Genomic DNA, 23,906 nt, shown 5'->3' with positions numbered 1-23,906 from the left:
TACGTGTACGGCGTCGTGTGGGCGAGCGTTTTGTTGATGTCAACGCTGTGAACAGAGTGCCCAATGGTGGCGGTGGGGTTATGGTATGGGCGTGAATAATCTACGGACAGAGAACACAATTGCATTTTATCGATAGGAATTTGAATGCAGAGAAATACCATGACGAGTGCTGTCCAGAGACATGGTTAAGGACTGAAACAACAATCCAGACATGTAAACAAGCGTGTGGTTCCTCCCATGGGGAAAACACAAAGAGTAGTGAGCAATATGTTCCCTCAGTATGGTGGTAATGTGGTATGGTGGTAATGTGGTATGGTGGTAATGTGGTGATAATATGGTATGGTGGTAATGTGGTATGGTGGTAATATGGTGGTAATGTGGTGGTAATATGGTATGGTGGTAATGTGGTATGGTGGTAATATGGTATGGTGGTAATGTGGTATGGTGATAATATGGTATAGTGGTAATGTGGTGATAATATGGTATGGTGGTAATGTGGTATGGTGGTAATATGGTGGTAATGTGGTGGTAATATGGTATGGTGGTAATGTGGTATGGTGGTAATATGGTATGGTGGTAATATGGTATGGTGATAATATGGTATAGTGGTAATGTGGTGATAATATGGTATGGTGGTAATGTGGTATGGTGGTAATATGGTGGTAATGTGGTGGTAATATGGTATGGTGGTAATGTGGTATGGTGGTAATATGGTATGGTGGTAATATGGTATGGTGATAATATGGTATAGTGGTAATGTGGTGATAATATGGTATGGTGGTAATGTGGTATGGTGGTAATATGGTGGTAATGTGGTGGTAATATGGTATGGTGGTAATGTGGTATGGTGGTAATATGGTGGTAATGTGGTGGTAATGTGGTATGGTGGTAATGTGGTATGGTGGTAATATGGTATGGTGGTAATGTGGTATGGTGGTAATGTGGTATAGTGATAATATGGTATAGTGGTAATGTGGTGGTAATGTGGTATGGTGGTAATGTGGTATGGTGGTAATGTGGTATGGTGGTAATGTGGTATGGTGGTAATGTGGTATAGTGGTAATGTGGTATGGTGATAATGTGGTATGGTGGTAATGTGGTATGGTGGTAATGTGGTATGGTGATAATATGGTATGGTGGTAATATGGTATGGTGGTAATATGGTATGGTGAGGTCCCTGGCTATTCCCGGCCCTACGCCCGGCCCTACTCCCGGCCCTACACCCGGCCCTACACCCGGCCCTACTCCCGGCCCTACTCCCGGCCCTACACCCGGCCCTACTCCCGGCCCTACACCCGGCCCTACACCCGGCCCTACTCCCGGCCCTACACCCAGCCCTACACCCAGCCCTACTCCCAGCCCTATACCAGCCCTATACCAGCCCTATACCCAGCCCTATACCAGCCCTATACCCAGCTCTATTCCCAGCCCTATACCCAGCCCTATACCCAGCCCTATTCCCAGCCCTACGCCCAGCCCTACACCCAGCCCTACACCCAGCCCTACTCCCAGCCCTACACCCAGCCCTACTCCCAGCCCTACACCCAGCCCTACTCCCAGCCCTACACCCAGCCCTATACCCAGCCCTATTCCCAGCCCTATACCCAGCCCTATTCCCAGCCCTATACCAGCCCTATTACCAGCCCTATACCCAGCCCTACACCCAGCCCTATACCAGCCCTATTCCCAGCCCTATACCCAGCCCTATACCAGCCCTATACCAGCCCTATACCCAGCCCTATTCCCAGCCCTATACCCAGCCCTATTCCCAGCCCTATACCCAGCCCTATACCCAGCCCTATTCCCAGCCCTACGCCCAGCAATACACTCAGCCCTACACCCAGCCCTACTCCCAGCCCTACTCCCAGCCCTACACCCAGCCCTACTCCCAGCCCTACACCCAGCCCTACTCCCAGCCCTATTCCCAGCCCCTACGCCCAGCAATACACTCAGCCCTACACCCAGCCCTACTCCCAGCCCTACTCCCAGCCCTACACCCAGCCCTACTCCCAGCCCTACACCCAGCCCTACTCCCAGCCCTATTCCCAGCCCTATACCAGCCCTATTACCAGCCCTATACCAGCCCTATTCCCAGCCCTATACCCAGCCCTATACCAGCCCTATACCCAGCCCTATACCAGCCCTATTACCAGCCCTATACCAGCCCTATACCAGCCCTATACCCAGCCCTATTCCCAGCCCTATACCAGCCCTATACCAGCCCTATACCCAGCCCTATTCCCAGCCCTATTACCAGCCCTATACCCAGCCCTATACCAGCCCTATACCCAGCCCTATACCCAGCCCTATTCCCAGCCCTATTACCAGCCCTATTCCCAGCCCTATTCCCAGCCCTATACCAGCCCTATACCCAGCCCTATACCAGCCCTATACCCAGCCCTATTCCCAGCCCTATTACCAGCCCTATTCCCAGCCCTATACCAGCCCTATTCCCAGCCCTATTCCCAGCCCTATACCCAGATATGTGGGATGTGATATTTGAGGAAACAAAACAATGACATGAAGAGTTATAACTCATGTATAAATCACTTAGTCACAACAAACAGACAAGGGCTTTCTGTGGTCGATTTTGATAACAGCAAGGCTACACTCTGATGATCTACCCTTTCTCCCAAAGTGTGCACTTGTACACTTCCCCCTCTGGTGTTAGGGAATACGTTGGGAGTGTACGAGTGCACACTTCCGGAGAAGGGCAGGCGATCGGAAAACAGGAATCAAGGCTCAGAGACGTTGGACAGATGTCCTCTCTCAAACACCGACAGAGGGGCACCGCTCTCCGTGTCCTTCAGAAGCAGACATACATAGTGTGGTCCTAATGGCACCCTATTCCCTACAGAGTGCACTACTCTTGACCAGAGCCCTATAGGTCTTTGGTCCGAAAGTAGTGCACTATATAGGGAATAAGGGTGCTATTTAGGCCACAGGCATATCATATAGATCAGGTTAATACCTATAGGCCTTGGTCAGAAGTAGTGCACTATATAGGGAATAAGGGTGCTATTTAGGCCACAGGCATATCATATAGATCAGGTTAATACCTATAGGTCTTTGGTCCGAAAGTAGTGCACTATATAGGGAATAAGGGTGCTATTTAGGCCACAGGCATATCATATAGATCAGGTTAATACCTATAGGCCTTGGTCAGAAGTAGTGCACTATATAGGGAATAAGGGTGCTATTTAGGCCACAGGCATATCATATAGATCAGGTTAATACCTATAGGCCTTGGTCAGAAGTAGTGCACTATATAGGGAATAAGGGTGCTATTTAGGCCACAGGCATATCATATAGATCAGGTTAATACCTATAGGCCTTGGTCAGAAGTAGTGCACTATATAGGGAATAAGGGTGCTATTTAGGCCACAGGCATATCATATAGATCAGGTTAATACCTATAGGTCTTGGTCCGAAGTAGTGCACTATATAGGGAATAAGGGTGCTATTTAGGCCACAGGCATATCATATAGATCAGGTTAATACCTATAGGTCTTGGTCCGAAGTAGTGCACTATATAGGGAATAAGGGTGCTATTTCGGCCACAGCAATATCCTATAGATCAGGTTAATACCTATAGGCCAGACGGCGCAATACTTTTTCAACATGAATATGTTAATATAGGTACAGTTGAAATCGGAAGTTTACATACACCTTAGCCAAATACATTTAAAATCAGTTTTTCACAATTCCTGACATTTAATCCTAGTAAAAATTCCCTGTTTTAGGTCAGTTAGGATCACCACTTTATTTTAAGAATGTGAAATGTCAGAATAATAGTAGAGAGAATGATTTATTTCAGCTTTTATTTCTTTCATCACATTCCCAGTGGGTCAGAAGTTTACATACACTCAATTAGTATTTGGAAGCATTGCCTTTAAATTGTTTAACTTGGGTCAAACGTTTTGGGTAGCCTTCCACAAGCTTCCCACAATAAGTTTGGTGAATTTTGGCCCATTCCTCCTGACAGAGCTGGAGTAACTGAGTCAGGTTTGTAGGCCTCCTCGCTTGCACACTCTTTTTCAGATCTGCCCACAAATTTTCTATAGGATTAAGGTCAGGGCTTTGTGATGGCCACTCCAATACCTTGACTTTGTTGTCCTTAAGCCACTCTGCCAAAAATTTGGAAGTATGCTTGAGGTCATTGTTCATTTGGAAGACCCATTTGCGACTAAGCTTTAACTTCCTGACTTATGTCTTGAGATGTTGCTTCAATATATCCACATGATTTTCCTACCTCATGTTGCCATCTATTTTGTGAAGTGCACCAGTCCCTCCTGCAGCAAAGCACCCCCACAACATGATGCCTCCACCCCCGTGCTTCACGGTTGGGATGGTGTTCTTCGGCTTGCAAGCCTCCCCCTTTTTCCTCCAAACATAACGATGGTCGTTATGGAAAAACAGTTCTATTTTTGTTTCATCAGACCAGAGGACATTTCTCTAAAAAGTACAATCTTTGTCCCCATGTGCAGTTGCAAACCATAGTCAGGCTTTTTTATGGCGGTTTTGGAGCAGTGGCTTCTTCCTTGCTGAGCGGCCTTTCAGGTTTTGTCGATATAGGACTCGTTTTACTGGGGGTATAGATACTTTTGTACCTGTTTCCTCCAGCATCTTCACAAGATCCTGCTGTTTTTCTGGGATTGATTTGCACTTTTCGCACCAAAGTACGTTCATCTCTAGGAGACAGAACGCGTCTCCTTCCTGAGCGGTATGACGGCTGCGTGGTCCCATGGTGTTTCTACTTGCGGACTATTATTTGTACAGATGAACGTGGTACCTTCAGGCGTTTGGAAATTGCTCCCAAGGATGAACCAGACTTGTGGACGTCTCCAATTTTTTTCTGAGGTCTTGGCTGATTTCTTTTGATTTTCCCCTGATGTCAAGCATAGAGGCACTGCGTTTGAAGGTAGGCCTTGAAATACATCCACAGGTACACCTCCAATTGACTCATATGTTGTCAATTAGCCTATCAGAAGTGTCTAAAGCCATGACATAATTTTCTGGAATTTTCCAAGCTGTTTAAAGGCACAGTCAACTTAGTGTATGTAAACTTCTGACCCACTGAAAATGTGATACAGTGAATTATAAGTGAAATAATCTGTCTGTAAACAATTGTTGGAAAATTGACTTGTGTCATGCACAAAGTAGATGTCCTAACCGACTTGCCAAAACTATAGTTTGTTAAAACCTGTCTGGGCTAGGGGGCAGTATTTTCACGGCCGGATGATTAACGTACCCAATTTAAACAAGTTACTACTCTGGCTCAGAAACTAGAATATGCATATTATTAGTAGATTTGGATAGAAGACACTCTGAAGTTTCTAAAACTGTTTGAATGGTGTCTGTGAGTATAACAGAACTCATATAGCAGGCAAAAACCTGAAAAGAAATCCAACCAGGAAGTGGATTGTAGTTTTTCAAGACTGGGCCTATTCAGTATACAGTGACTTAGGGTTCAATTTGCACTTCCTAAGGCTTCCACTAGATGTCAACAGTCTTTAGAACGTGTTTCAGGCTTTTACAGTCAACAGAGAGCGAACAAGACCTCCTGGAGTCTGATGACCGAGAGAATGACAGGCCACAATTACGCGCGTTCACGTGAGGAGGTAGCTGTGTTCCAAAACGTTTTTCAAGACAACTGGAATCGTCCGGTTGGAATATTATTGATGTTCTAAGTTAAAAAGGCCCTAAAGATTGATGTTTTACAACGTTTGACATGTTTCAACGAACGTAAATATAACTTTTTGTCGTGAAATTTTGGCCGCGCTTCCTACATTTGGAGTAGCTTAGTGAACGCGCAAACAACAAGGAGTGATTTGGACATAAATTATGGACTTTATCAAACAAAACAATATTTATTGTGGACCTGGGATACCTGGAAGTGCCTTCTGATGAAGATCAAAAAGGTAAGTGAATATTTATAATGCTATTTATGATTTTAGATGACTCCAAAATGGCGGGTATCTGTATTGCCTGGTGTATGTTTCTGAGCGCAGTACTCAGATTATTGCAAAGTGTGCTTTTCCCGTGAAGCTTTTTTGAAATCTGTCACAGCGGTTGCATAAAGGAGATGTTCATCTATAATTCTTTGAATAACAGTTTAATATTTTATCAACGTTTACGATGAGTATTTTTGTAAATTGTTGTGCTGATTCACCGGCAGTATTGGAAGCAAAATATTGTCTGAACGTCACTCGCCAATGTAAAATGCTGTTTTTGGATATAAATATCAACTTTATCGAACAAAACATACATGTATTGTGTAACATAATGTCCTAGGAGTGTCATCTGATGAAGATCGTCAAAGGTTAGTGCTGCATTTCGCTGTGTTTTGGGTTTTATTGACACATGTCCTTGCTTGGAAAATGGCTGTGTGATTATTTTTGTCTATGTACTCTCCTAACATAATCTAATGTTTTGCTTTCGCTGTAAAGCCTTTTTGAAACCGGACAATGTGGTTATATCAAGGAGAAGTGTATCTTTAAAATGGTGTAAAATAGTCGTATGTTTGAGAAAGTTGAATTATGACATTTTGTTGTTTTTCAATTTGCCGCCCTCATATTTCATTGGCTGTGTCCCGCAGGTGGGACGCTAACGTCCCACCTAGCCCATAGAAGTTAACAAGAAATTTGTGGAGTGGTTGAAAAAAAGAGTTTTAATGACTCCAACCTAAGTGTATGTAAACTACCCACTTCAACTGTAAAACAGACATCCACAAGATCCACATAAACACTGAGACGGATTGGGTGTGTGACATCACACAGACAGGAAACTGAAACAGCTTCAATAACAGACCTTGTAACTTCCTTGAGATGTGTACGTCTGTATTAATTAACACACACCGACTCCCAAATGGATACATATTCCCTCCACACCAAAACTAGTGCACTATATAGGGAATAGTGGTCATAAGTAGTGCACTATATAGGGAATAGTGGTTATAAGTAGTGCACTATATAGGGAATAGTGGTGGACTATATAGGGAATAGTGGTTATAAGTAGAGCACTATATAGGGAATAGTGGTTATAAGTAGAGCACTATATAGGGAATAGTGGTTATAAGTAGAGCACTATATAGGGAATAGTGGTGGACTATATAGGGAATAGTGGTGGACTATATAGGGAATAGTGGTTATAAGTAGAGCACTATATAGGGAATAGTGGTTATAAGTAGAGCACTATATAGGGAATAGTGGTTATAAGTAGAGCACTATATAGGGAATAGTGGTGGACTATATAGGGAATAGTGGTGGACTATATAGGGAATAGTGGTTATAAGTAGTGCACTATATAGGGAATAGTGGTGGACTATATAGGGAATAGTGGTGGACTATATAGGGAATAGTGGTCATAAGTGGAGCACTATATAGGGAATAGTGGTGGACTATATAGGGAATAGTGGTCATAAGTGGAGCACTATATAGGGAATAGTGGTGGACTATATAGGGAATAGTGGTTATAAGTAGTGCTAGGGAAGTGTTCCATTTGGGAAGCAGCACTAGTGTTTGGTGGACTCGTGTTTGGTGGACTAGTGTTTGGTGGACTAGTGTTTGGTGGACTAGTGTTTGGTGGACTAGTGTTTGGTGGACTAGTGTTTGGTGGACTAGTGTTTGGTGGACCTACCCATAGAGTGGCCGTCTTGTCGTGGGAGCTGGTCAGGACTTTGGTGTCGTCAAAGCAGAAGTGACAGCTGGTGACAGCGTCTGCGTGACCCCTCAGCACCTTGATGGGAATCTGCAGAGGCACGGGGAATCAAGCCCCATTTCACATCTCCAGTAGACCATGAAGGGGGTCTGAAGAGGCACGGGGAATCAAGCCCCATTTCACATCTCCAGTAGACCATGAAGGGGGTCTGAAGAGGCACGGGGAATCAAGCCCCATTTCACATCTCCAGTAGACCATGAAGGGGGTCTGAAGAGGCACGGGGAATCAAGCCCCGTTTCCCATCTTCATTACACATAGTAGTATTATTTTGGCCCAGTTGTTTCCCTAGCACTGTTTCAACATGCTAACGTTTTAGCATTTTTGGCACAAATCCCATTCAAGTCATGGGGACTGATATTAGCATTTTTTTTTCAAATTGTCCAAATCATCTGAACCTATCTAAAATTGTATTGTGAAAGCTCAACGGAGTCACTTATATATGTTTTGAACACGACTAAAGTCACTAAAGCATCGCAGTAATGATAATGTGAACGTCCATCATTTTAATACAACAGCTGAGGTCTGTTTTTCTGTTGAGATGTATTGGTCATCATTTATATGTTTGGGCACCAGCCAGATGTATAGCAGGAGGGCTTTTCATGCAGCGTTTCCTAGCCTGGTCCCAGATCTGGTTGTGTCATGAGTGGTAAGGACTTGGGCATGACAGCACAAACAAAGACTTGGCACTCAATGTGTTTCCATGTTTAAGGAAACTGTTTTCATTAAAAGCTTGATGTCTAGTAGGCTAGTTGGCAGTTGTCATCATTCATCCATGTTATTGTCAGTGTTATGACACAGGTGCAATACAATTAATTATGTATAGGTATGTGGCTAGCTGTTAGCTTGACTTGCTAACGTTAACTATTAGTTGACCAATCACTCATTGACGTTTGTAGTTTTATAACAGTTTACATGGAAGTAGCTGTACACTATTACAGCATATAACCTTGTTAGCTAACTGCTCTATAAAGAGTTATAAACATGAAGGCTATTCAACTCATTCCCTCTCTAGCTAGCTAGCTAGCTAACCTGGGCAGCTAACTGCTCTAGAAAGAGTTATAAACATGAAGGCTATTCAAATCGTTCCCTCTCTAGCTAGCTAGCTAGCTAACCTGGGCAGCTAACTGCTCTATAAAGAGTTATAAACATGAAGGCTATTCAACTCATTCCCTCTCTAGCTAGCTAGCTAGCTAACCTGGGCAGCTAACTGCTCTAGAAAGAGTTATAAACATGAAGGCTATTCAACTCATTCCCTCTCTAGCTAGCTAGCTAGCTAACCTGGGCAGCTAACTGCTCTATAAAGAGTTATAAACATGAAGGCTATTCAACTCATTCCCTCTCTAGCTAGCTAGCTAGCTAACCTGGGCAGCTAACTGCTCTAGAAAGAGTTATAAACATGAAGGCTATTCAACTCATTCCCTCTCTAGCTAGCTAGCTAGCTAACCTGGGCAGCTAACTGCTCTAGAAAGAGTTATAAACATGAAGGCTATTCAACTCGTTTCCCTCTCTAGCTAGCTAGCTAGCTAACCTGGGCAGCTAACTGCTCTATAAAGAGTTATAAACATGAAGGCTATTCAACTCATTCCCTCTCTAGCTAGCTAGCTAGCTAACCTGGGCAGCTAACTGCTCTAGAAAGAGTTATAAACATGAAGGCTATTCAACTCGTTTCCCTCTCTAGCTAGCTAGCTAGCTAACCTGGGCAGCTAACTGCTCTATAAAGAGTTATAAACATGAAGGCTATTCAACTCATTCCCTCTCTAGCTAGCTAGCTAGCTAACCTGGGCAGCTAACTGCTCTAGAAAGAGTTATAAACATGAAGGCTATTCAACTCATTCCCTCTCTAGCTAGCTAGCTAGCTAACCTGGGCAGCTAACTGCTCTAGAAAGAGTTATAAACATGAAGGCTATTCAACTCGTTCCCTCTCTAGCTAGCTAGCTAGCTAACCTGGGCAGCTAACTGCTCTATAAAGAGTTATAAACATGAAGGCTATTCAACTCATTCCCTCTCTAGCTAGCTAGCTAGCTAGCTAACCTGGGCAGCTAACTGCTCTAGAAAGAGTTATAAACATGAAGGCTATTCAACTCATTCCCTCTCTAGCTAGCTAGCTAGCTAACCTGGGCAGCTAACTGCTCTAGAAAGAGTTATAAACATGAAGGCTATTCAACTCATTCCCTCTCTAGCTAGCTAGCTAGCTAACCTGGGCAGCTAACTGCTCTAGAAAGAGTTATAAACATGAAGGCTATTCAACTCATTCCCTCTCTAGCTAGCTAGCTAGCTAACCTGGGCAGCTAACTGCTCTAGAAAGAGTTATAAACATGAAGGCTATTCAACTCATTCCCTCTCTAGCTAGCTAGCTAGCTAACCTGGGCAGCTAACTGCTCTATAAAGAGTTATAAACATGAAGGCTATTCAACTCATTCCCTCTCTAGCTAGCTAGCTAGCTAACCTGGGCAGCTAACTGCTCTAGAAAGAGTTATAAACATGAAGGCTATTCAACTCATTCCCTCTCTAGCCAGCTAGCTAGCTAACCTGGGCAGCTAACTGCTCTAGAAAGAGTTATAAACATGAAGGCTATTCAACTCATTCCCTCTCTAGTTAGCTAGCTAGCTAACCTGGGCAGCTAACTGCTCTATAAAGAGTTATAAACATGAAGGCTATTCAACTCATTCCCTCTCTGGCTAGCTAGCTAGCTAACCTGGGCAGCTAACTGCTCTAGAAAGAGTTATAAACATGAAGGCTATTCAACTCATTCCCTCTCTAGCTAGCTAGCTAGCTAACCTGGGCAGCGAACTGCTCTATAAAGAGTTATAAACATGAAGGCTATTCAACTCATTCCCTCTCTAGCTAGCTAGCTAGCTAGCTAACCTGGGCAGCTAACTGCTCTAGAAAGAGTTATAAACATGAAGGCTATTCAACTCATTCCCTCTCTAGCTAGCTAGCTAGCTAACCTGGGCAGCTAACTGCTCTAGAAAGAGTTATAAACATGAAGGCTATTCAACTCATTCCCTCTCTAGCTAGCTAGCTAGCTAACCTGGGCAGCTAACTGCTCTAGAAAGAGTTATAAACATGAAGGCTATTCAACTCATTCCCTCTCTAGCTAGCTAGCTAGCTAACCTGGGCAGCTAACTGCTCTAGAAAGAGTTATAAACATGAAGGCTATTCAACTCATTCCCTCTCTAGCTAGCTAGCTAGCTAACCTGGGCAGCTAACTGCTCTATAAAGAGTTATAAACATGAAGGCTATTCAACTCATTCCCTCTCTAGCTAGCTAGCTAGCTAACCTGGGCAGCTAACTGCTCTAGAAAGAGTTATAAACATGAAGGCTATTCAACTCATTCCCTCTCTAGCCAGCTAGCTAGCTAACCTGGGCAGCTAACTGCTCTAGAAAGAGTTATAAACATGAAGGCTATTCAACTCATTCCCTCTCTAGTTAGCTAGCTAGCTAACCTGGGCAGCTAACTGCTCTATAAAGAGTTATAAACATGAAGGCTATTCAACTCATTCCCTCTCTGGCTAGCTAGCTAGCTAACCTGGGCAGCTAACTGCTCTATAAAGAGTTATAAACATGAAGGCTATTCAAATCGTTCCCTCTCTGGCTAGCTAGCTAGCTAACCTGGGCAGCTAACTGCTCTATAAAGAGTTATAAACATGAAGGCTATTCAAATCGTTCCCTCTCTGGCTAGCTAGCTAGCTAACCTGGGCAGCTAACTGCTCTAGAAAGAGTTATAAACATGAAGGCTATTCAACTCATTCCCTCTCTAGCTAACTAGCTAGCTAACCTGGGCAGCTAACTGCTCTATAAAGAGTTATAAACATGAAGGCTATTCAACTCATTCCCTCTCTAGCTAGCTAGCTAGCTAACCTGGGCAGCTAACTGCTCTAGAAAGAGTTATAAACATGAAGGCTATTCAACTCATTCCCTCTCTAGCCAGCTAGCTAGCTAACCTGGGCAGCTAACTGCTCTAGAAAGAGTTATAAACATGAAGGCTATTCAACTCATTCCCTCTCTGGCCAGCTAGCTAGCTAACCTGGGCAGCTAACTGCTCTAGAAAGAGTTATAAACATGAAGGCTATTCAACTCATTCCCTCTCTAGCTAGCTAGCTAGCTAACCTGGGCAGCTAACTGCTCTATAAAGAGTTATAAACATGAAGGCTATTCAACTCATTCCCTCTCTGGCTAGCTAGCTAGCTAACCTGGGCAGCTAACTGCTCTATAAAGAGTTATAAACATGAAGGCTATTCAACTCATTCCCTCTCTAGCCAGCTAGCTAGCTAACCTGGGCAGCTAACTGCTCTATAAAGAGTTATAAACATGAAGGCTATTCAACTCATTCCCTCTCTAGCTAGCTAGCTAGCTAACCTGGGCAGCTAACTGCTCTAGAAAGAGTTATAAACATGAAGGCTATTCAAATCGTTCCCTCTCTGGCCAGCTAGCTAGCTAACCTGGGCAGCTAACTGCTCTATAAAGAGTTATAAACATGAAGGCTATTCAACTCATTCCCTCTCTGGCTAGCTAGCTAGCTAACCTGGGCAGCTAACTGCTCTAGAAAGAGTTATAAACATGAAGGCTATTCAACTCATTCCCTCTCTAGCTAGCTAGCTAGCTAACCTGGGCAGCTAACTGCTCTATAAAGAGTTATAAACATGAAGGCTATTCAACTCATTCCCTCTCTGGCTAGCTAGCTAGCTAACCTGGGCAGCTAACTGCTCTAGAAAGAGTTATAAACATGAAGGCTATTCAACTCGTTCCCTCTCTGGCTAGCTAGCTAGCTAACCTGGGCAGCTAACTGCTCTATAAAGAGTTATAAACATGAAGGCTATTCAACTCGTTCCCTCTCTGGCTAGCTAGCTAGCTAACCTGGGCAGCTAACTGCTCTAGAAAGAGTTATAAACATGAAGGCTATTCAAATCGTTCCCTCTCTAGCCAGCTAGCTAGCTAACCTGGGCAGCTAACTGCTCTATAAAGAGTTATAAACATGAAGGCTATTCAACTCATTCCCTCTCTGGCTAGCTAGCTAGCTAACCTGGGCAGCTAACTGCTCTATAAAGAGTTATAAACATGAAGGCTATTCAACTCGTTCCCTCTCTGGCTAGCTAGCTAGCTAACCTGGGCAGCTAACTGCTCTAGAAAGAGTTATAAACATGAAGGCTATTCAACTCATTCCCTCTCTAGCTAGCTAGCTAGCTAACCTGGGCAGCTAACTGCTCTATAAAGAGTTATAAACATGAAGGCTATTCAACTCGTTCCCTCTCTAGCTAGCTAGCTAGCTAACCTGGGCAGCTAACTGCTCTAGAAAGAGTTATAAACATGAAGGCTATTCAACTCATTCCCTCTCTAGCTAGCTAGCTAGCTAACCTGGGCAGCTAACTGCTCTAGAAAGAGTTATAAACATGAAGGCTATTCAACTCATTCCCTCTCTAGCTAGCTAGCTAGCTAACCTGGGCAGCTAACTGCTCTAGAAAGAGTTATAAACATGAAGGCTATTCAACTCATTCCCTCTCTAGCTAGCTAGCTAGCTAACCTGGGCAGCTAACTGCTCTATAAAGAGTTATAAACATGAAGGCTATTCAACTCGTTCCCTCTCTAGCTAGCTAGCTAGCTAACCTGGGCAGCTAACTGCTCTAGAAAGAGTTATAAACATGAAGGCTATTCAACTCATTCACTCTCTGGCTAGCTAGCTAGCTAACCTGGGCAGCTAACTGCTCTATAAAGAGTTATAAACATGAAGGCTATTCAACTCGTTCCCTCTCTAGCTAGCTAGCTAGCTAACCTGGGCAGCTAACTGCTCTAGAAAGAGTTATAAACATGAAGGCTATTCAACTCATTCCCTCTCTAGCTAGCTAGCTAGCTAACCTGGGCAGCTAACTGCTCTAGAAAGAGTTATAAACATGAAGGCTATTCAACTCATTCCCTCTCTAGCTAGCTAGCTAGCTAGCTAACCTGGGCAAGCTCCTGATGTTCCCACACCGAGGATCTTCTCTTCACCACATCGGTCTCCTCTTTCCCTTCATCAATGGTCTCATCAAGTGACAAAGGATCGATATTTCTACACGTCATTTTGTCCAGGAAACTAAATATGTATTTTGTCTAAGTTAGTAATTTCATTGTTTTTGTTTTTCGTTAAAAAGTATCAGGCTACAGTAGCTAAACAGTCAGTCAAGAGTTTGTTGTGCCAGTCGGTGCGTTCCCATGGCGACGGCCATGCTGAGATGGAGATCAATCTGAAATATTTTATGTAATGACAATTTTTTACATACACACACACACATATATATATATATACATACATACATACATACATACATATATATATATATATACACACATACACACAATGCATTCGGGAAAGTATTCAGACCCTTTGTCTTGTTCCAAATGTTTGTTAAATTACAGCCTTATTCTAAAATGGATTAAATAGTTTTCCCCCCCCCTAATCAATCTACACACAATACCCCATATTGTTGTTGAATTTTTTGCAAATGTCACATTTACATAAGTATTCAGACCCTTTACTCAATACTTTGTTGAAGCAGCTTTGGCAGCGATTACAACCTCAAGTCTTCTTGGGTATGACGCTACAAGCTTGGCACATCTGTATTTGGGGAGTTTCTCCCATTCTTCCTTGCAGATCCTCTCAAACTCTGTCAAACTCTGTCAGGTTGGATGGGGAGCCTCGCTGCACAGCTATTTTCAGCTCTCTCCGGAAATGTTTGATCGGGTTCAAGTCCGGGCTCTGGCTGGGCCACTCAAGGACATTGAGACTTGTCCCGAAGCCACTCCTGCGTTGTCTTAGCTGTGTGCTTAGAGTCGTTGTTCTGTTGGAAGGTGAACCTTCGCCCCAGTCTGAGGTCATGAGGGCTCTGGAGCAGATTCTCTCTTGTACTTTGCTCTGTTCATCTTTCAGTCAATCCTGACTAGTCTCCCAGTCCCTGCCGCTGAAAAACATCCCCACAGCATGATGCTGCCACCACCATGCTTCACCGTAGGGTTGGTGCCAGATTTCCTCCAGATGTGATGCCTGAGAATGTTGTTTCTCATGGTCAGTCTTTAGCTGCCTTTTGGTAAACTCCAAATGGGCTGTCATGTGCATTTTAATGAGGAGTGGCTTCCGTCTGGCCACTCCACCAAATCAGGCCTTTATGGTAGAGTGCTGCAGAGATGGTTGTATTTCTGGAAGGTTCTCCCATCTTCACAGAGGAACTCTGGAGCTCTGTCAGAATGACCATCGATTGCTCAGTTTGGCCGGGCGGCCAGCTCTAGGAAGTCTTGACGGTTCCAAACTTCTTCCATTTAAGGACGGAGGCCACTGTGTTCTTGGGGACCTTCAACACAGAGGACATTTTTTGGTACCCTTCCTCAGATCTGTGCCTCGACACAATCCTGTCTCGGAGCTCTACGGACAATTCCTTCGAATATCAAAGCTTGGTTTTTGCTCTGACACGCACTGTCAACTGTGGGACCTTATATAGACAAGTGTGTGCCTTTCCAAATCATGTCCAATCAAATGAATTTACCACAAGGTGGACTCCAATCAAAGTTGTAGAAACATCTGTCGTGGAATATTGCCTCAGAAATATAACACTCTTGCAAGAACTTGTGAATTCAATATAGGCTTTAATATAAAGTAACAAAACCGTGCTGGTCCGCGGAACCAGCTAACTTCTCTGAACACCGACTCTGCTTTTATATACATACAGCATATGGGTACATCTCATACGTAAATGAAGTTACTCCCCTTAGTCCTTCTGCCACCATTATCTTTTAGTCTGAGTTCTTTGCTTGTTCACGCCCAGTAACGCCCATCTCTGCTTCTGGTTAGATTATAAATGGTGGCGGGACCACTTTATGGTCATACAAAAAAATAATACATTTATTTCATACTTATGTTTCACCTGTTGATGATTTTGCTACCATCCTCCTTCCTGTGTCCTCCTGACAGTATGTCCCAGCTGTCATAAATGTACTTATGGCCTTGGCTAATGTACTCATGTTCGTTTAGCTTAATGTAATCTTTGGCATGTTTACCCTCTTCAGAAATAGCAAAATGTACTGGGTGTCACCTTCTCTTCCTCTGGCCAATGTCCTTGCTACTTCAGCATAGGAGCTGCACCTATTTAATTTTACATTAGCTCCCACAATGGAAACAGGATGCACCTGAGCTCAATTTCGAGTCTCATCAAAAAGGGTTCCGAATACTTATGTACAATAAGGTTTTTATTTTTTTTATGTTTAATAAATTTGCAGAATTTTCTAAAAACCTGTTTTCACTTTGTTATAATGGGGTATTGTGATGTCATTATGGGGTATTGTGACGTCATTATGGGGTATTGTGACGTCATTATGGGGTATTGTGACGTCATTATGGGGTATTGTGACGTCATTATGGGGTATTGTGACGTCATTATGGGGTATTGTGACGTCATTATGGGGTATTGTGACGTCATTATGGGGTACTGTGTGTAGATTGAGGGGGATTTAAAAAAAAAATAATTATAGAATAAGGCTGTAACGTAACAAAATGTGGAAAAAGTCAAAAGGGTCTGAATACTTTCCAAATGTAGCTCAACTTTTTATCCATTTAATGATACGTGATGGGATCGTAACAACTCCAGAGCCTTGTCACCAGACGGGGCACATCACAGACAATCTGGAATAGCATGATGATAATGCAGAGACAGATTACAACCAAAAAATCTACTTTTTTATTGATTAACAGACGATAGCAACAAATCAATATCTCTCAACATATCAGCCCAAGACATTGATCAGCAAAAACTCACATCTTATGAGAATTACAATTTAAAATGTAAAGTAAGCCCCTCTTTCATCAGCATCGGTACAGGGCTATTGGAATTCCTAAATGCCATATACAGAATGGTTCCTGACTCCCGTCTCCAGGTATCCAGGTATCCATCCTCATAGAGGACATGATGGATCCTGTCTGTCGGATTATAGATTCACTGCTGATTCTTCCCACGGATGCTCTTCAACCTAGTCAGATGGGAGAGGAAGGAGCAATTCATTTCATGTATGTAATGACACTGTCATAATACTGTAATATGTTTAAATGACATGGGTCAAACCGTTTTTTTCGCCCTGGTTCAAACCGTTTTTTCGCCCTGGTTCAAACCGTTTTTTCGCCCTGGTTCAAACCGTTTTTTCGCCCTGGTTCAAACCGTTTTTTCGCCCTGGTTCAAACCGTTTTTTTTCGCCCTGGTTCAAACCGTTTTTTCGCCCTGGTTCAAACCGTTTTTGGCCTGGCTATAACTGTTTTTGGACCTGGTTATAACCGTTTTCGCCCTGGTTATAACTGTTTTTGGACCTGGTTATAACTGTTTTGAACAATTAAAGTTTTTAAAAAGCACCTTATTAAAAACCCATTTTGGATCAAGACATTATGAGCCAATAATAAAAAGGTGTGTTAGAGGGATTGGGTAGGCAGACCCTTCGTTATTACAAGAGGTTTCAACCCCTCCTGAGAAGTGATGTGTTTCACTTCATCAACTGACTGAAACAAGGACCATGGCCTCTGACCTTCTGAGCAGCTCTTCTGTTGACACCCCTCCTCCCTCCTCTCCGTCCCCCTGGCCGTTCCCGTCACTCCCCTCTGAGCTGCTGCCTGATGATGAAGACTCCTTCCTACTGCTCTTCTTCTGCTTGCCTTTGTGCTTGTGCCTCTTGTGCTTCTTCTTCTGCTGTTAACAACATCAACGACGACGGCAGAGAGGCGAGAGTCAAAAGGACAGACTGACAGACAGTGAACAGCGTTCCTGGAACTTCCACCAAAAACAAAGACCAAACATGTTTGGTGCAATAGAGATCCTCTTGAATAACTCACTTTACCAGTCATAGAGCAGCCTGTCAGAGAGAGACAGCGAGAGAGAGACAGCGAGAGAGAGAGAGAGACAGCGAGAGAGAGAGAGAGACAGCGAGAGAGAGAGAGAGACAGCGAGAGAGAGAGAGAGACAGCGAGAGAGAGAGAGAGACAGCGAGAGAGAGAGAGAGACAGCGAGAGAGACAGTGAGAGAGACAGCGAGAGAGACAGTGAGAGAGACAGCGAGAGAGAGAGACAGCGAGAGAGAGAGAGAGACAGCGAGAGAGAGAGAGAGACAGCGAGAGAGAGAGAGAGACAGCGAGAGAGAGAGAGAGACAGCGAGAGAGAGAGAGAGACAGACAGACAGACAGACAGACAGACAGACAGACAGACAGACAGACAGACAGACAGACAGACAGACAGACAGACAGACAGACAGACAGACAGACAGACAGACAGACAGACAGACAGACAGACAGACAAAGACAGAAAGATCGAGAGAGAGAGAAAGATCGAGAGAGACAGAGAAAGATCGAGAGAGAGACAGAGTACTCTTAAATAGACACATTATAGTCTATTTTCCTGTGTCAAGTTGTTTTCCCCGGCCCTACCTTTTTGTCCTTCTTGTGCTTGCCGTGTTTCTTGGCTTTGTGCTTCTCCTTACACTTCTTCTTGTGTTTGTCGTCCTTAGCAGAGGGAGTTGGGGACGGACGGCGCCCCGCTGCTGAAAAGACAAGCTGAGATGGTGAGACTCCAAATCACCTACATCATCGCCTCAACATGGGCTGCAACAGACTGGTTTCAACCGCTTTTTTGTGACCAACAAGAATTTAACAGATGTTAAGAAATCATGACGTCCGTTTAACCCGGAGGATTTGATTGGGTCACGATATTGGGTAAGAGACTCACTCAATGTAGAGGAAGGAGGAGGCAGCCGAGGTCCAAACTCCTCCTCTTCCACTTCCTGGTTCTGAGGGGGAGGGGCAGGACCACTGGGCGTTTTGAACAGAACGTCTAAAAACAAGAAAAACGGAGTTAAAACCATCAGAGATGTCAGAGATCTCCCATCATTCTCCACTACCCAGAGAGTTAAAACCATCAGAGATCTCCCATCATTCTCCACTACCCAGAGAGTTAAAACCATCAGAGATCTCCCATCATTCTCCACTACCCAGAGAGTTAAACCCATCAGAGATCTCCCATCATTCTCCACTACCCAGAGGGTTAAAAACAGAGATCTCCCATCATTCTCCACTACCCAGAGAGTTAAACCCATCAGAGATCTCCCATCATTCTCCACTACCCAGAGAGTTAAAACCATCAGAGATCTCCCATCATTCTCCACTACCCAGAGAGTTAAACCCATCAGAGATCTCCCATCATTCTCCACTACCCAGAGAGTTAAAACCATCAGAGATCTCCCATCATTCTCCACTACCCAGAGAGTTAAAACCATCAGAGATCTCCCATCATTCTCCACTACCCAGAGAGTTAAAACCATCAGAGATCTCCCATCATTCTCCACTACCCAGAGAGTTAAAACCATCAGAGATCTCCCATCATTCTCCACTACCCAGAGAGTTAAACCCATCAGAGATCTCCCATCATTCTCCACTACCCAGAGGGTTAAATCCATGTCCATTTTATCCTCTTGTCAGAGATCTCTTAGTGTCTTGTGTCATTCTGTAATGAATACCTTGGCAGCAGCTAAATGAGGACCCATAATAAATACAAATATCTCATTATTCTCCTAACTACCCAAACAAGCCATTGTTCAACCACCCATCTATAATGGCCATAGGAACAGAAGGACCAGTGTTCCTACCTGGGTGCTGGCTGGGTGTCGCCGACACAGGAAGAGCAGGTCGGGTTGTGTTGACGTTCAGCTGGTTAGATATCTGAGGCCCGGTCCCAGCCTTGCTCCGAACACCTTCCTCCTCCTCCTCCTCCTCACTCTCTCCTTCTGAAGAAGAGGAAGACTTCTCGTCTGATGAACAGGCGAAGATGGCTTTGAACAGATCCATAGACGGCCTGCTCTCCTCTTCCTCCTCCTCCTCGTCTTTCTGCTCCGTGTCCGGCTGCTCAGTTAGTCAGAAAGATCACAGATTAACAACATGCGACTTACAAAACATCCGTATCTCTTTCGTCTGTCATACCTCTCAGTATTACAGTGGACTGTTACATCTGTCAAACCTCTCAGTATTACAGTGGACTGTTACATCTGTCAAACCTCTCAGTATTACAGTGGACTGTCAAACCTCTCAGTATTACAGTGGACTGTCAAACCTCTCAGTATTACAGTGGACTGTTACATCTGTCAAACCTCTCAGTATTACAGTGGACTGTTACATCTGTCAAACCTCTCAGTATTACAGTGGACTGTCAAACCTCTCAGTATTACAGTGGACTGTTACATCTGTCAAACCTCTCAGTATTACAGTGGACTGTCAAACCTCTCAGTATTACAGTGGACTGTTACATCTGTCAAACCTCTCAGTATTACAGTGGACTGTCAAACCTCTCAGTATTACAGTGGACTGTTACATCTGTCAAACCTCTCAGTATTACAGTGGACTGTCAAACCTCTCAGTATTACAGTGGACTGTTACATCTGTCAAACCTCTCAGTATTACAGTGGACTGTTACATCTGTCAAACCTCTCAGTATTACAGTGGACTGTCAAACCTCTCAGTATTACAGTGGACTGTTACATCTGTCAAACCTCTCAGTATTACAGTGGACTGTTACATCTGTCAAACCTCTCAGTATTACAGTGGACTGTCAAACCTCTCAGTATTACAGTGGACTGTCAAACCTCTCAGTATTACAGTGGACTGTCAAACCTCTCAGTATTACAGTGGACTGTCAAACCTCTCAGTATTACAGTGGACTGTTACATCTGTCAAACCTCTCAGTATTACAGTGGACTGTCAAACCTCTCAGTATTACAGTGGACTGTCAAACCTCTCAGTATTACAGTGGACTGTCAAACCTCTCAGTATTACAGTGGACTGTCAAACCTCTCAGTATTACAGTGGACTGTCAAACCTCTCAGTATTACAGTGGACTGTCAAACCTCTCAGTATTACAGTGGACTGTCAAACCTTTTAGTATTTCAGTGGACTGTCAAACCTCTCAGTATTACAGTGGACTGTCAAACCTCTCAGTATTATAGTGGACTGTTACATCTGTCAAACCTCTCAGTATTACAGTGGACTGTTACATCTGTCAAACCTCTCAGTATTACAGTGGACTGTCAAACCTCTCAGTATTACAGTGGACTGTTACATCTGTCAAACCTCTCAGTATTACAGTGGACTGTCAAACCTCTCAGTATTACAGTGGACTGTTACATCTGTCAAACCTCTCAGTATTACAGTGGACTGTCAAACCTCTCAGTATTACAGTGGACTGTTACATCTGTCAAACCTCTCAGTATTACAGTGGACTGTTACATCTGTCAAACCTCTCAGTATTACAGTGGACTGTCAAACCTCTCAGTATTACAGTGGACTGTTACATCTGTCAAACCTCTCAGTATTACAGTGGACTGTCAAACCTCTCAGTATTACAGTGGACTGTCAAACCTCTCAGTATTACAGTGGACTGTCAAACCTCTCAGTATTACAGTGGACTGTCAAACCTCTCAGTATTACAGTGGACTGTCAAACCTCTCAGTATTACAGTGGACTGTCAAACCTCTCAGTATTACAGTGGACTGTTACATCTGTCAAACCTCTCAGTATTACAGTGGACTGTCAAACCTCTCAGTATTACAGTGGACTGTTACATCTGTCAAACCTCTCAGTATTACAGTGGACTGTCAAACCTCTCAGTATTACAGTGGACTGTCAAACCTCTCAGTATTACAGTGGACTGTCAAACCTCTCAGTATTACAGTGGACTGTCAAACCTCTCAGTATTACAGTGGACTGTCAAACCTTTTAGTATTTCAGTGGACTGTCAAACCTCTCAGTATTACAGTGGACTGTCAAACCTCTCAGTATTATAGTGGACTGTTACATCTGTCAAACCTCTCAGTATTACAGTGGACTGTTACATCTGTCAAACCTCTCAGTATTACAGTGGACTGTCAAACCTCTCAGTATTACAGTGGACTGTTACATCTGTCAAACCTCTCAGTATTACAGTGGACTGTTACATCTGTCAAACCTCTCAGTATTACAGTGGACTGTTACATCTGTCAAACCTCTCAGTATTACAGTGGACTGTCAAACCTCTTAGTATTAAGAGTACCAGTACCTCTCAGTATTAGTGGTGTAGTGTAGTAGGATGGTACCAGTACCTCTCAGTATTAGTGGTGTAGTGTAGTAGGATGGTACCAGTACCTCTCAGTATTAGTGGTGTAGTGTAGTAGGATGGTACCAGTACCTCTACAGTAGGATCAGTGATGTATGTAGTAGGATGGTACCAGTACCTCTACAGTAGGATCAGTGATGTAGTGTAGTAGGATGGTACCAGTACCTCTACAGTAGGATCAGTGTATGTAGTGCAGTAGGATGGTACCAGAACCTCTACAGTAGGATCAGTGTATGTAGTGCAGTAGGATGGTACCAGTACCTCTACAGTAGGATCAGTGGTGTATGTAGTGTAGTAGGATGGTACCAGTACCTCTACAGTAGGATCAGTGGTGTATGTAGTGCAGTAGGATGGTACCAGTACCTCTACAGTAGGATCAGTGATGTAGTGTAGTAGGATGGTACCAGTACCTCTACAGTAGGATCAGTGTTGTATGTAGTAGGATGGTACCAGTACCTCTACAGTAGGATCAGTGGTGTATGTAGTAGGATGGTACCAGTATCTCTACAGTAGGATCAGTGATGTAGTGTAGTAGGATGGTACCAGTACCTCTACAGTAGGATCAGTGATGTAGTGTAGTAGGATGGTACCAGTACCTCTACAGTAGGATCAGTGATGTATGTAGTGCAGTAGGATGGTACCAGTACCTCTACAGTAGGATCAGTGATGTATGTAGTAGGATGGTACCAGTACCTCTACAGTAGGATCAGTGATGTAGTGTAGTAGGATGGTACCAGTACCTCTACAGTAGGATCAGTGATGTAGTGTAGTAGGATGGTACCAGTACCTCTACAGTAGGATCAGTGATGTAGTGTAGTAGGATGGTACCAGAACCTCTACAGTAGGATCAGTGATGTAGTGTAGTAGGATGGTACCAGTACCTCTACAGTAGGATCAGTGATGTAGTGTAGTAGGATGGTACCAGAACCTCTACAGTAGGATCAGTGATGTAGTGTAGTAGGATGGTACCAGTACCTCTACAGTAGGATCAGTGATGTAGTGTAGTAGGATGGTACCAGTACCTCTACAGTAGGATCAGTGATGTAGTGTAGTAGGATGGTACCAGAACCTCTACAGTAGGATCAGTGGTGTAGTGTAGTAGGATGGTACCAGTACCTCTACAGTAGGATCAGTGGTGTAGTGCAGTAGGATGGTACCAGTACCTCTACAGTAGGATCAGTGATGTAGTGTAGTAGGATGGTACCAGTACCTCTACAGTAGGATCAGTGTTGTATGTAGTAGGATGGTACCAGTACCTCTACAGTAGGATCAGTGTTGTATGTAGTAGGATGGTACCAGTACCTCTACAGTAGGATCAGTGATGTAGTGTAGTAGGATGGTACCAGTACCTCTACAGTAGGATCAGTGTTGTATGTAGTAGGATGGTACCAGTACCTCTACAGTAGGATCAGTGTTGTATGTAGTAGGATGGTACCAGTACCTCTACAGTAGGATCAGTGATGTAGTGTAGTAGGATGGTACCAGTACCTCTACAGTAGGATCAGTGATGTAGTGTAGTAGGATGGTACCAGAACCTCTACAGTAGGATCAGTGATGTAGTGTAGTAGGATGGTACCAGTACCTCTACAGTAGGATCAGTGATGTAGTGTAGTAGGATGGTACCAGTACCTCTACAGTAGGATCAGTGATGTAGTGTAGTAGGATGGTACCAGTACCTCTACAGTAGGATCAGTGATGTAGTGTAGTAGGATGGTACCAGTACCTCTACAGTAGGATCAGTGATGTAGTGTAGTAGGATGGTACCAGAACCTCTACAGTAGGATCAGTGGTGTAGTGTAGTAGGATGGTACCAGTACCTCTACAGTAGGATCAGTGGTGTATGTAGTAGGATGGTACCAGTACCTCTACAGTAGGATCAGTGGTGTATGTAGTAGGATGGTACCAGAACCTCTACAGTAGGATCAGTGGTGTAGTGTAGTAGGATGGTACCAGTACCTCTACAGTAGGATCAGTGTTGTATGTAGTAGGATGGTACCAGTACCTCTACAGTAGGATCAGTGGTGTAGTGTAGTAGGATGGTACCAGTACCTCT

The 23,906-nt window shown here is 43.8% G+C and overlaps 2 protein-coding genes across 5 annotated transcripts in view; both read right to left on the bottom strand.

The window, feature by feature from the left end:
• LOC106588044 (WD repeat-containing protein 88) overlaps nt 1-7,767 on the bottom strand; it is a gene marked incomplete at its 5' end in the record, with an annotated part of 34,741 nt that extends 26,974 nt beyond the window's left edge. The window contains one exon of the mRNA XM_045708323.1: nt 7,455-7,767. Within this exon, the coding sequence (XP_045564279.1) occupies nt 7,455-7,767 (313 nt within the window). The remainder of the gene's footprint in view (nt 1-7,454) is intronic.
• An 8,631-nt stretch (nt 7,768-16,398) lies between these two features.
• The window catches only part of gpatch1 (G patch domain containing 1), a 43,729-nt gene continuing 36,221 nt past the window's right edge, over nt 16,399-23,906 (bottom strand). The window contains exons 17-21 of one of the 4 annotated variants that reach the window (XM_045708387.1): nt 19,359-19,611; nt 18,443-18,547; nt 18,145-18,254; nt 17,254-17,411; nt 16,399-16,710 (exon numbers count right to left, since the gene is read on the bottom strand). In XM_045708387.1, coding sequence (XP_045564343.1) covers nt 16,677-16,710; nt 17,254-17,411; nt 18,145-18,254; nt 18,443-18,547; nt 19,359-19,611 — 660 coding nt within the window. In that variant the 3' untranslated portion in view covers nt 16,399-16,676. Of the gene's footprint in view, nt 16,711-17,253; nt 17,415-18,144; nt 18,258-18,442; nt 18,548-19,358; nt 19,612-23,906 lie in introns of all 4 variants that reach the window. The other 3 variants (XM_045708384.1, XM_045708385.1, XM_045708386.1) reach the window with 3 other exon arrangements.

Source organism: Salmo salar, chromosome ssa26 (assembly GCF_905237065.1).
Source record: "Salmo salar chromosome ssa26, Ssal_v3.1, whole genome shotgun sequence".
Classification (NCBI taxonomy): domain Eukaryota; kingdom Metazoa; phylum Chordata; class Actinopteri; order Salmoniformes; family Salmonidae; genus Salmo; species Salmo salar.
This window is presented reverse-complemented; position numbering and strand designations above follow the sequence as displayed.